Raw genomic sequence first — 13,402 nt, 5'->3', positions numbered from 1 at the left:
GTAATGCCGTATCAAGCCAGTACTATACTAGCGAGCCATAGCGGGTATATACTACTACCCCATGCTCGTATGTAAGTAATGCCGTACCAACCCAGGACTATACTAGCGAGTCATATACCGGGTATATCCTAATACCCCATGCCTTTATATAAGTTATGCCGTATCAAGCCAGTACCATACTAGCGAGTTGTATACCGGGTATATTCTACAACCCCATGCTGGTATATAAGTAATGCCGTATCAAACCGGTACTATACTAGCGAGTTATATAGCGGGTATATCCTACTACCCCATGCTCATTATAAGTAATGCCGTATCAAGCCAGTACTATATTAGCGAGTTATATAGCGGGTATATTCTACTACCCCATGCTCGTATATAAGTAATGCCGTATCAAACCGGTACTATACTAGAGAGTCATAGCGGGTATATACTACTACCCCATGCTCGTATATAAGTAATGCCGTATCCAGCCGGTACTATACTAGCAAGCTATATACCGGATATATCCTACTACCCAATGCTGGTATATAAGTAATGCCGTATCAAGCCGGTACTATACTAACGAGTCATATACCGGGTATATCCTACTACCCCATGCTCGTATATACGTAATGCCGTATCAAGCCAGTACTATACTAGCGAGTTATATACCGGGTATATCCTACTACCCCATGCTCGTATATAAGTAATGCCGTTTCAAGCCAGTACTATACTAGCGAGTTATATACCGGGTATATCCTACTACCCATGCTCGTATATAAGTAATTCCGTATCAAGCCAGTACTATACTAGCGAGTCATGTACCGGATATATACTACTACCCCATGCTCGTATATAAGTAATGCCGTACCAAGCCAGTACTATACTAGCGAGTTATATAGCGGGTATATCCTACTACCCCATGCTCGTATATAAGTAATGCCGTATCAAGCCAGTACTTTACTAGCGAGCAATATACCGGATATATCCTACTACCCAATGCTCGTATATAAGTAATGCCGTATCAAGCCTGTACTATACTAGCGAGTTATATAGCGGTATATACTACTACCCCATGCTGTTATAAGTAATACCGTATTAGTTACACTGTTTGTAACTGATGGTGTATGAGAGCGAAGCTCGAGAAGGGAACTGAGGGTGTATATCCTATACACAATCAGTTACTAACTGTGTATCCATTATATCTCAACCGATTACTCGGGGTGTATGGAAATTTCTCAGGGTGTATGGAAAATACACAATGGGCACATGGCCTCTCAAAGCAAATCGAATCAGGTCATTTTTGTAGGAGGCGAGTTATACCTTACTACCCTATGCTCGTATAAGTAATGCCGTATCACATCAGTTGTATTTTTGACGTCATTTAGTTATATACAGGATAGTCATATAGCGGGTATTTCCTATAACCCCCAAGTACGTACTGTTAATGCTATATTAAACCTGTTATATTCCTAATTTCACAAAGCGGGTATAACCGACTATCCCAGGCTCAAGTTTGCCAAGCGGTATCTACCCAGTAATATTCTATATGTCATTATGCGGGGATACCTGACTATCGTATGTTTGTATTTAAGTGATGCTGTAGCACATTAGTTCAACACTCACAAGTCATACCAAGGGTATATAGGGTTAGGGCAACTAAACCTAATCATATTGTTCACTGCTCGCCTGCATGGTCTGTTCTTCTAAAAGCCATGTAAGAAACACAATCATTCTGCTGTGTGCATATTTTGATCAAATTAATGAATGCTAGTTCGGTTGTTCGGCGTAGCTGTCTTACCAAGCTTTTCACATAAATACCCTTTATCAACAAACAATTAAATGATGGAGAAATTTCACGCCTGTAGACCCGAATGAATGAATCAGAATATTTTAATTATTGATTTCAGAGAAATCACCCACAGCATTGGCCAAATCACTGCGGAAATCCGGACTTCTTCATGCACGTTTTTGACCTAACAACAATCACTGCGAAATAGCGCAGACCGTGTTTGACTTACGCTGGCCGCATACGCATTAAGACCTATTTTCGCAAGACGCGACTATAAGTGTGATTTGGTTGTGTTGAAAGAACACTGTGCATGTATGAACTATTTACATCTCATTGCGATGGCGATATAATAAATTCATAATAAGCCTTGTGAGGCCACATATGATCACATGTAGTATATGTTTATCTAAGGACAAAATTGTTCGGTTTGAATATACGTGCACTTTATAAGAAACACATCATGCGGTGGATATGCGACAATTAAACCTTTATTTTCTATTTAAATATTTATAAACGTGAATATACGACTTGCTTTAACGATACAAGCGTTAATTCGTTACTGATAGGATCATGCGGCAGCAATGAATAGGACACTCCTCGTGTAAGTAATCATCATAGTCTAGGGACCCTTCAGATTTTGCATCGTAAAAAGTGTGACCCAGTAATATTGCTTAAAATGGTTGAGCTAACTTAATTTTCATCTTTTCTCGTGCTCTTTAATTACCCACATATTTAGGTCTGGTTGATAGTACTTATACTTCCCACAGAGCAATTCGGTTCAAATTACTAATAACAACAATACACATTTTTAGCTTTATTTCAAATGTGAACATATTTATTTAACGCAGACGTGTACATAATTTTAACACAGAACAAGGGCTGTTTGTAAAACATGCATGCCCCCCCTATGGGCTGTCAGTTGTAGTGGCAGCCATTGTGAATACGTTTTTGTCACTGTGAACTTGACTTTTGACCTAGTGACCTGAAAATCAATAGGGGTCATCTGCCAGTCATGATCAATGTACTTGAGAAGTTTCATGATCATAGACCTAAGTATTCTTGAGCTATCAACAGGAAACCATTAAACTGTTTTGAGTCACTATGACCTTAATCTTTGACCTAGTGACCTGAAAATCAATAGGGGTCTTCTGCCAGTCATTATCAATGTACCTATGAAGGGGGTCATCTGCCAGTCATTATCAATGTACCTATGATTTTTTTATTTTATGATCCTAGGCGTAAGCATTTATGAGTTATCATCCGGAAACCATTTTTCTATTTCGAGTCACTGTGACCTTGACCTTTGACTTAGTGACCTGAAAATCAATAGATGTCATCTGCCGAGTCATCATCAATGTACCTATGAAGTTTCATGATCCTAGGCATAAGCGTTCTTGAGTTATCATCCGGAAACCATTTTACTATTTCGAGATCAATAAACCTATGAAGTTTCATGATCCTAGGCCAAAGCGTTCTTGAGTTATCATCAGGAAACCATCTGGTGGACCAACCAACTGACATGTGCAAAACAATATACCCCTCTTCTTCCAAGGGGGGCATAAATATAATATTAATTTTTAGTAATCTAAATTAAATAAAAATTGCTAGATTGTATTTTCCGAGAAATTATCGGAAAACATCGTTAAAGTTAAAGGGTATCTGCCAGCTTATGCCATTATAACACAAATGTTAAATGACAAAAGCTGTTGCCCGGTTCACGGCACGCGGAGCCTACCCTATTGTGAACCAAAATCTTTTTGTGTATTTCATCCTAGTAGTTACCTTGACATAGAACAGACACATTGGTTACTTTTATGAAACAATTCTTATAAAACTTGGTATACAAATTGCGACATTGTTGCCCATTTGCTCCGTCAGTCCATGTCCGAATAGTAGCTAAAATTGAGAAAACTCAGTAAGATTTCATGAAACTTAATATTCACATAATTTTTAAATACACAAAATAATACATTGACCATTTTAATTTTGTGATAAAACTTGGTTTACAAATGAACTCAGAAGAGCAATGTGATATTTATTTTGTCCCTACCGTTTTCACATGAAGGGATTTACGGTTGACCCACTGTCCATCGGTCTGTCAGTCAAATAAACCTGGATCTGGTTACAATGTTTTCCTAAGATTTCACCAGGTTACCTACTTTTTGGACACACTCAACCCAGGCTTACTCAACCAAGATGAGCATGTCGATCAGGTTTCATCAACATTGAGTCGAAAAAAGCCTGGTTTCTTCCATCACCTGATGATCCTCTAACACAGCAAGTCAATCCTCGAATGTCCGAAATATGTTCTGGTTCTTATAGTGGCAGACAAAAACAAGACCTATGATTTTAAGTAAATTTGTTATGTTCATATAACATTAATTATTCCAACTATTTTTTTAGCTCATATATGTTGTTATACAATTGTATTAAACATGGCCATTTAAGTCTTTCATAAGATTCTAACTAAACAAATGAGTTTTAATTTCTTTTAAAACTCTTGATGCAAGCAAACGATGAACGGCAGTATTGGGGGAAAAAAACTGGCAGACAATATGTATTTGACCATCAAAACTAGAGAAGACTGAGATAAAGATATGCAGAAAATGAAGCAACACCAGTTCATACACAGTGCTAAACTCACATCCTAGAGATGTTTAAGTTCATGGATTTTCAAGACTATTAAAGCTCAGGACTTTGGAACAGTCTCCCCATCTACAGCATTTCTCTTGAACCACATGAGAGATGATATGTGCATCTTGCTGTCCTATGGAGTGGAAGTCTTCCTTGCAGGATATCCATTTGCACGAATACTCCTATAACAAGCAACTTTGTAAACTGCAGATTGGAAGCCAAAGTCAATTAACTTACAGTGTCCACATTTTTAACTTTAGTTATAATCATTGACTAAGTTTTTCACAAATGTTATTTTTGATTGAAAATGTTAATGAAAAGGCAAAAAAAAAGAGATTTACTGTGAAATAAGTCAATGGAGATAAGCCTACTAATAGCTCTTGGTGTGTATTGTGGATTTCACCATGATTTGTTTAACTCTATTTTTGTTTTATTTATCTATATATTGATATTTTCTATGAGTTCTTTACGCAGATACACATCTAATCAGAGCCTCTGTTAATGTAATAAAAGTATGTTACTGTTCTGTTCTTCTGTTAATAACTAATCTAAAAAGAAAGAAAACAAGTAAATTTGCACTATTGTATGAATATGGCATACACTTATTTTTCCATGTTGAAATCTTATTAAATTCATGATATGAAGCCCTAAAATGTTTGTAACAAACAGATGGATGGACTGACAGACTGACCGATGGAAAACGCCAACACTATATCTCTCTGGCTTTGGAAAGGATAATGATTCAACAGAAAGTAGAAATCATCAATAAAAACTTGATGCATCTAAGTTAACTTAGCAATTAGTGAGTTCAATATGTCCTTTAACTGAACAAAAAACAGATGTTTCAAAAACTTAACATGATTTGTCATTTGTTGCAAATATTAAGAAGCACTTACAGGTCCTGGGTTTCAATCACCAACATATGATAAAATAGTTCTCAGTAACAAAAGGCACAAAAATGCAAGAAAAAAATCACTTTAATGTTAAAATAAATATATATAGTTATTCAATAAACGATGTATATTTTGTCATAAAGTACCGGTCCTGGATTTTTCTCAACATCATTTAAGAGATTTAAGAGCATCAACATCCGCTGGGACAGGTTAACATGTTGTTGAATACACAGCTGCATCATGATGTAATGAAGACCACCTTGTCCACACATACGACCCAGAATCATCAGCCCAAACATCTTGATCCACATGGTGGGTGGGAAATGTTTGTATGTTCCTAAAGAACAAAACATGTTAATGATTTATCATTTCAAGTATAAAAGGCAAGCCTTAAAATTCTTAGAAAGCTTTAACATCTGAAGGTTAATATCACCCTGGCTGTGCAGATCTTGGTAATATACCCATTTAAAAAACATTCCTTAAAGCCACACACCTTGAAATGAAATATCTGGCATAGTAAATTTGGATATAAATAAGAAACATATTTTATCTTTGCCAATTAGAATATATCTGGTGGTTGCAAGGTAGAAATCCGTCTTTCTTGTGCTTTAAAACTTAAAAATAATTGTGTTTCTCGAATTGAACATGTACGTATACAAATCATACATTCAGTTTTAAAATATAAAAAAAATAAATTACTTGCTAACTAGGCTATAGATTTAATGACAATTTTGCACACTTTCAAATTGCATCTATATGTACTGAGTAACATGTATTTCATTTCAAGGTGTGTGGCTTTAATGTAATAAACAAGAGTGCTAAACTGTCACAAGATACACCCGTTTGAAGGTTTTGGACACCATGCTAAACGCTGGAAATGCACTAAGTGACCTAGTTTTCGACCCGGCATGACCTATATCTGAACTTGACTTAGATATCATTAAGACACAACTTCTGCCCAAATTTGGTGAAGATCGGATGAAAACTCTTTCAATTAAAGAGCTTACACCATGCTAAATCCTTGAAATGCACCCTGTGAACTAGTTTTTGACCCAGCATGACCCATATTTGAACTTGAACTAGATATTGTCTAGATACAACTTCTGACCACATTTGTTGAAGATCAGATGAAAACTACTTCAATAAGAGAGTGGACACCGTGCTAAATGCTTGAAATGCACTAAGTAACCTCGTGACCTAGTTTTTGACCTGGCGTGACCCATATTTGAACTTGACCTAGATAACATTTTGACACAATTTCTGACCAAATTTGGTGAAGATCGGATGATAACTACTTCAATTTGAGAGCGGACACCATGCTTAATCCTTGAAATGTACTAAGTGAACCCCTGACCTTGTTTTTGACCCGGCATGACCCATAATTGAACTTGACTTAGATATTGTCTAGATAAAACTTCTGACCAAAGTTTGTGAAGATTGGATGAAAACTACTTCAATTAGAGAGCAGACACCATGCGAAATGCATGAAATGCTCTAAGTGACCTCGCGACCTAGTTTTTGACCCGGCATAACCCATATTTGAACTTGACCTATATATCATTTACACACAACTTATGACCAAATTTGGTAAAGATCAGATGAAAACTACTCCAATTAGAGAGCCACCAATGCTAAATCCTTCAAATGCACTAAGTGACCCCGTGACCTAGTTTTTGACCTGGCATGACCCATATTCAAACTTGACCTAGATATTGTCTAGATAGAACTTCTGACCAAGTTTGGTGAAGATCAGATGAAAACTATTTGAATTAGAGAGTGGACACTGTTATGGACGCCGCCGCCCGCCAAGGGTGAAACTATAATACCGTCCCGTTTTTTCAAAACCGGCGTATAAAAATAAGTAATATCCCTCACAGGGTTCAGGTCACACAATTAACTTATAGACAATAGGCAATACTTAATTCATTCGCTTCAAACTGTTTCTCTTAGACAGATAACAAATGTTCAATCAAATGTTCATTCAAGATCTTGTCACTTCATTGGTTACAAATTTGAAATATACTAAAATTTGCCTTCATAATGGAAACTTCTATTTTCCAAGCATGCCTTCCACTTCCTTGAGCTGACTTCGTTGAGTTCATGATTAGCAGATGCAATCTGTAAGATTTACTTATAAATAACTCTAAAATAAGTGATTGTTACCCAAAAAATAAAAAAATATAAATTCTTTTGTCTAATTACACACTTTCACATACATAAATGTGACACAAGCATAAAGGCCCATAACCATCCAATCAAAATATTCAGAAATAGAGGTGCTCATTATACTAACAGTAATGTACTAAGTTTGTATACATGTATGTTTTTTCAACTATGTTTTGCAAAATATTCTCATGCAAACCAGGGTTTCCAATTTAATAAGCCACATGTACATTGCATGTAACAGGGGTAAGACAATGCTAACAAGAAATGTGGTTGTCAGAAACACAATGCCCCCTAATGCGCCACTTTGATTATTTTTTTACCTTTGACCTTTAAGGATGACCTTGATCTTTCACCACTCAAAATGTGCAGCTCCATGAGATACACATGCATGCCAAATATCAAGTTGCTACGTTCAATATTGCAAAAGTTATGAAGAAGGTTAAAGTTTTGGTTAAAGTTTTTGAATTATTTTTTTTGACCTTTGACCTTGAAGGATGACCTTGACTTTGACCTTTCACCACTCAAAATGTGCAGCTCCATGAGATACACATGCATGCCAAAAATCAAGTTGCTATGTTCAATATTGCAAAAGTTATATGAAGGTTAAAGTTTTGGTTAAAGTTTTGGGACACACACACACACACACACACATGGACACATACAATGACAGACAGGCCAAAAACAATATACCCCCGATCTTTCGATCCGGGGGCATAAAAATAATCCTGGTTGTGTTTTTCAAGCAATCTAGCTAAAACAAACAGGTTTAATAAAATAGAAAGATTAACTAAAATGAACATACCAGTTATATAGGGCTATAACTATCATATTGAGTATGTCAACACAAAATCGTGTAATTAGTTGCTAAAAGATACAGAAAGCATTATATGGGAAAGTGCATGTGTTGACCTCCTTTTTTTGTTACTTTATTTGTACATAAAATGCTTGTCAAGCATACACAAGTTAGTGATTTAAAGTCATACCATTGGTGAGCCTATCAGCTTAATTTTACTCTCTTTTCCAGTCTCTGGTTGCTTGATGTGGCGACTGCAGAAGTGGCTCAGCAAAGCGTCTTCGTTGGAGCAAACAACCCTGCATTCTGGACACCGATTGTGCGCCTCCTTTAAATATAAAACTTTGTGAAACATAAAAATATATTAACATTTATTTTTCATCATTTTAACCAATAAATACCTACTAAACAAGAACTTTGACATTAACTTAGATAAGAAAACATATATATTATTTTCAATTAAATTGTTAAACAAGAGCTGTCTCCATAGGATGACGTATGCCCCCAATAAATGCTTTGATAGAAATTATGAGCATTTTTCGAACCCTAAACGCGGACCCTAAGGTCAAGGTCATGGGGTAAAAATTTGTGTGGGTATGGAAAGGCCTTGTCCATATACACATGCATATCAAATATGAATGTTACATCTGAAGCGACAAAAGAAGTTATGAGCATTTTTCGAAACCTAAACACAAAGTGTGACGGACAGACAGACATCAGACAAACAGACAGAAGGACAGTTCGATCACTATATGCCCTCCTTCGGCGGCATAAAAAAAGTTAATCCAGAAATGCAAAATAAGTCCCAAACTAGAGAGCGGACACCATACTTAATCCTTGAAATGCACGTAATGTAAGCAAGTTAGTTCAAATAACAATGTACACAATTTCAATACTTTCTTAAAGTTAGTTCAAATAACAATGAACACAATTTCAATATTTTCTTATCACTTAATCAATAATTATTATTTAAAAAAAAACATCCTGACAGTCCCCTCACATTTATGTGACTGAACTATCAGTCAAAAAAACGTTTGTTAGCTAACAGGGAGATATCTGTTATGGGAGAAGGTTCAAAATATTTTTGCCATTTCTTATATCACACTGCAAGTGTCAGTGCTACTGGCTCTGGGCATTTTCTATTTTTATCAAACCACTAAATTCAATGTATTTTATTCAGAAAACTTTGCAAAAGACAACCTCAGTGTCTGGACTGACCTGATGCACCAAATCGCACAAGTCAGCTACATCTCTGAAATTATTTCAATACAATCATTTTCATTAATAAAAATAGATAACAAGAGCTGTCAGAGGACAGCGCCCTCGACTATTCGAGTGCTTGACAGTATAACGTAAGCCATCATGGGGAAATTGTTCATATTCAATAATTTATTAGATGATCTTTCAAAAATAAAAAAAGGAAAAAAAATAAAAATTTGGGGAGGGGGTAGGGGGGTTGAGAGGGGGGTATAACATGGGGTGTGGTCATTTATTAGACGATCTGACGATCTTTCAAAAATAAAAAAAGGAAAACAAAAAATTTGGGGGGGGGGGGGGGGGGGGCAGGGATTCTGGGTTGGGGCGTGGGGTATTGCAGTGCTGCAGCTAGGATTTAAAAAGGGCAGGGGGATTTTTTGTCAAAAGGGCACTTTGGACGCGCAGTATTTTGTCAAAAGGGCACTTTCGAGCGCGCGGGCGTTTCTAGAATGCTTCCTCATGCATGTTAATTTATGTGTTATCAATAATTGTAAGAATAAATTATTCCCATTGTCATTAAACAATTCAAATTTAATTACTACAATGAGGAATAAATTAATTACAATGTATTTTAATAAGAGATTTATTAATCATCATATGTAAAAAAAAAATTAAAAAAAAATAAAAATTTTTAAGGGCAGGGGGGGCCCTAGGAAGGTCAGGGCGGAGGTTCGGGAGGGCAGGGCGGGGCGCCCTTCGATTTAGGCCTAGCTGGAGCACTGGTATTGCACGGGTGGAATCCATTGTGGTATTCAGGTAAGTGTTGTTTTGTCAAAGTATTAATAAAATCTTATCATAAATAAAGAAGTTATGTGAATTTAAGCAAAATGTCCAATTCTCAAAGTAAAAAAGGGGCCATAATTCTATCAAAATGCTTGATTCAGTGGTCTAATCTTGTTTATAGGTTGGGGTCATGTTGGTAAACAAGTATGCAAAATATAATAGCAATATGTCAAAGGACATAGGAAATATTTGGGGTAGTACGCAAACTTTAACATAGATTTATCAATGATATGCATATTCTGAGTATAAAAGGGGCCGTAATTCTATCAAAATGCTTGATTAAGTGGTCTCCTCTTGTTTGTAGGTTAAAGGTCATGTTGGTAAACAAGTATGCAATATAACAAAGCAATATGTTAAAGGACATAGGAAATATTTGGGGTAGTACGCACAATTTAACATAGATTTATCAATAATATGCATATTCTAAGTATAAAAGGGGCAATAATTCTGTCAAAATGCTTGATACAGTGGTCTGCTCTTGTTTATAGGTTGGGATCATGTTGGTAAACAAGTATGCAAAATATGAAAGCAATATGTCAATGGACATTGAAAATATTTGAAGTAGTACGCAAACTTTAACATTTGCACGCTCACGGAAACGCCAACGCCGGGGTGAGTAGGATAGCTCCACTATATATATTTCATATATAATAGTCCAGCTAAAATACAGTCAACAATTAAAGAGTTGTTGTCACTGGGAATGTGATCTTGCATATATACACTTCATGTTGACAACATATTATTTTCAATTAAATTGTTAAACAAGATCTGTCTCCATAGGATGACGTATGCCCCCAATAAATGCTTTGATAGAAATTATGAGCATTTTTCGAAATCTGAATGCATTTTTTGAACCCTAAACACGGACCCTAAGGTCAAGGTCATGGGGTAAAAATTTGTGTGCGTATGGAAAGGCCTTGTCCATGTACACATGCATATCAAATATGAATGTTACATCTGAAGCGACAAAAGAAGTTATGAGCATTTTTCGAAACCTAAACACAAAGTGTAGACGGACGGACAGACAGACATCAGATAAACAGACGGAAGGACAGTGCGATCACTATATGCCCTCCTTCGGCGGCATAAAAAACGTTAATTTAGAAATGCAAAATAAGTCCCAAACTAGAGAGCGGACACCATACTTAATCCTTGAAATGCACTAAGTGACCCTGTGACCTAGTTTTTGACCCGGCATGACCCATATTCGAACATGACCTAGATGTTGTCTTGATACAACTTCTGACCAAGTTTGGTAAAGATCAGATGAAAACTACTTCAATTAGAGAGCAGACACCATGCTTAAACCTTAAAATGCACTAAGTGACCCCATGGTCTAGTTTTTGACCCGGCATGGCCCATATTCGAGCTTGACCTAGATATTGCCTAGATACAACTTCTGACCAAGTTTGGTAAAGATCAGATGAAAACTATTTGAATTAGAGAGCGGACAAGAAAAGTGTGACAGACAGACAGACAGTGCGAAAACTATATACCCTCTTTTCTTCGAAAGGGGGCATAAAAAATGTGGAGTAAAATATATACAAATGTGTTCTTTTTCTTTGCAGACTGACTTACCTATCAAAATAGTTACATAAACAAATATGTATAATTATATTGTTAATATTATGCGCATAAATAAAACATTTGCTATTTCATGTAAAATTAATTGTAGACAGCAAATAATGAAACAAGAAACCGTTTGAGACGGGTGATGCTCCACAAAGGTTTTTTTGTCACAATATTGCACTATATATTCAGATAAAAGGAAACGTCTTGAGGGGCATAACTTTGGACAAATAATACAATGGATGGTTTAGTAACTTAAAAATTTCAAAGGGCCATAACTCTGTAAATAAATCATCTAACCAGAACCCACTAATAACATGCGCATCTCCTCAAGGTAGTTAAGCTTCCCATAAAGCTTCATTGTATTCCAGTCAGTAGTTGGGGAGAAATAGCCCGGACAAGAATCGCACTATATGTACAGTTATTAGAAAATTTCAAAGGGCCATAACTCTGTGAAAAATCATCCGACCATAACCGGCTTATAATATGCACATCTCCTGTTGGTAGTGAAGCTTCCCATAAAATTTCATTGAATTCATGTAATAAGTTGCTGAGAAATAGCTCGGACAAGAATTGCACTATATGTACAATGGAAAATTTCAAATGGCCATAACTCTGTGGAAAATCATCCGACGAGAACCGGCTGATAATATGCACATCTCCTGTTGGTAGTGAAGCTTCCCATAAAGTTTCATTGAATTCCCGTCATCAGTTGCTGAGAAATTGCTCGGACAAGAATTGCTCTATATGTACAATGGAAAATTTCAAAGGGCCATAACTCTGTGAAAAATCATCCGACCAGAACCCGCTGATAATATGCACATCTCCTCTTGGTAGTGATGCTTCCCATAAAGTTTCATTGAATTCCAGTCATTAGTTGCTGAGAAATAGCCCGGACAAGAATTGCACTATATATACAGTAAATGGAAAATTTCAAAGGGCCATAACTCTGTGAAAAATCATCCGACCAGAACCCGCTGATAATATGCACATCTCCTCTTGGTAGTAAATCTTCCCATAAAGTTTCATTGAATTCCGGTCATTAATTGCTGAGAAATAGCCCTGACAAGAATTGCACTATATGTACAGTTAATAAAAAATTTAAAAGGGCCATAACTCTGTGACAAATCATCCGACCAAAACCCGCTGATAATATGCACATTTCCTCTTAATAGTGAAGCTTCCCATTAAGTTTCATTGAATTCCGGCCTTTAGTTGCTGAGAAATAGCCCGGACAAAAATTGTTCACGGACGGACAGACGGACTGACGAAGCGGCGACTATATGCTCCCCCCCAAATTTTTTGGGGGAGCATAAAATGTCAAATTAACATGGATAATAGAAAATATTGTGAAATGCTTTATTTATAAATTAGAAACTAGATAACACTTCTAAAATGATTGCAAGTTTCCATGACTCATTGAGGAATAAACCATGTAAAATGTTAGTTTTGCAAATTTATATAGTTATGGGAAACAACTACATTAAATTTAAATATCAAAGCTTTTTTTTATAATTGTATATGTACCGGTAA

The 13,402-nt window shown here is 36.2% G+C and overlaps 1 protein-coding gene across 1 annotated transcript; it reads right to left on the bottom strand.

The window, feature by feature from the left end:
* Positions 1-4,170: 4,170 nt before the first annotated feature.
* Positions 4,171-13,402, bottom strand: LOC127873900 (uncharacterized). Its single transcript, XM_052418012.1, has 6 exons — positions 13,397-13,402; positions 9,479-9,512; positions 8,451-8,588; positions 7,335-7,419; positions 5,448-5,638; positions 4,171-4,590 (listed from the first exon to the last, which is right to left on the bottom strand). Exons 3-6 carry the CDS (start codon positions 8,451-8,453, stop codon positions 4,438-4,440), a joined length of 432 nt encoding a protein of 143 aa, XP_052273972.1. The 5' UTR covers positions 8,454-8,588; positions 9,479-9,512; positions 13,397-13,402; the 3' UTR covers positions 4,171-4,437.

This window comes from Dreissena polymorpha, chromosome 3, assembly GCF_020536995.1.
Source record: "Dreissena polymorpha isolate Duluth1 chromosome 3, UMN_Dpol_1.0, whole genome shotgun sequence".
In the NCBI taxonomy this organism is placed as follows: domain Eukaryota; kingdom Metazoa; phylum Mollusca; class Bivalvia; order Myida; family Dreissenidae; genus Dreissena; species Dreissena polymorpha.
Note: the sequence above shows the minus strand (reverse complement) of the source record. Positions and strands in the feature narration are given on the sequence as shown.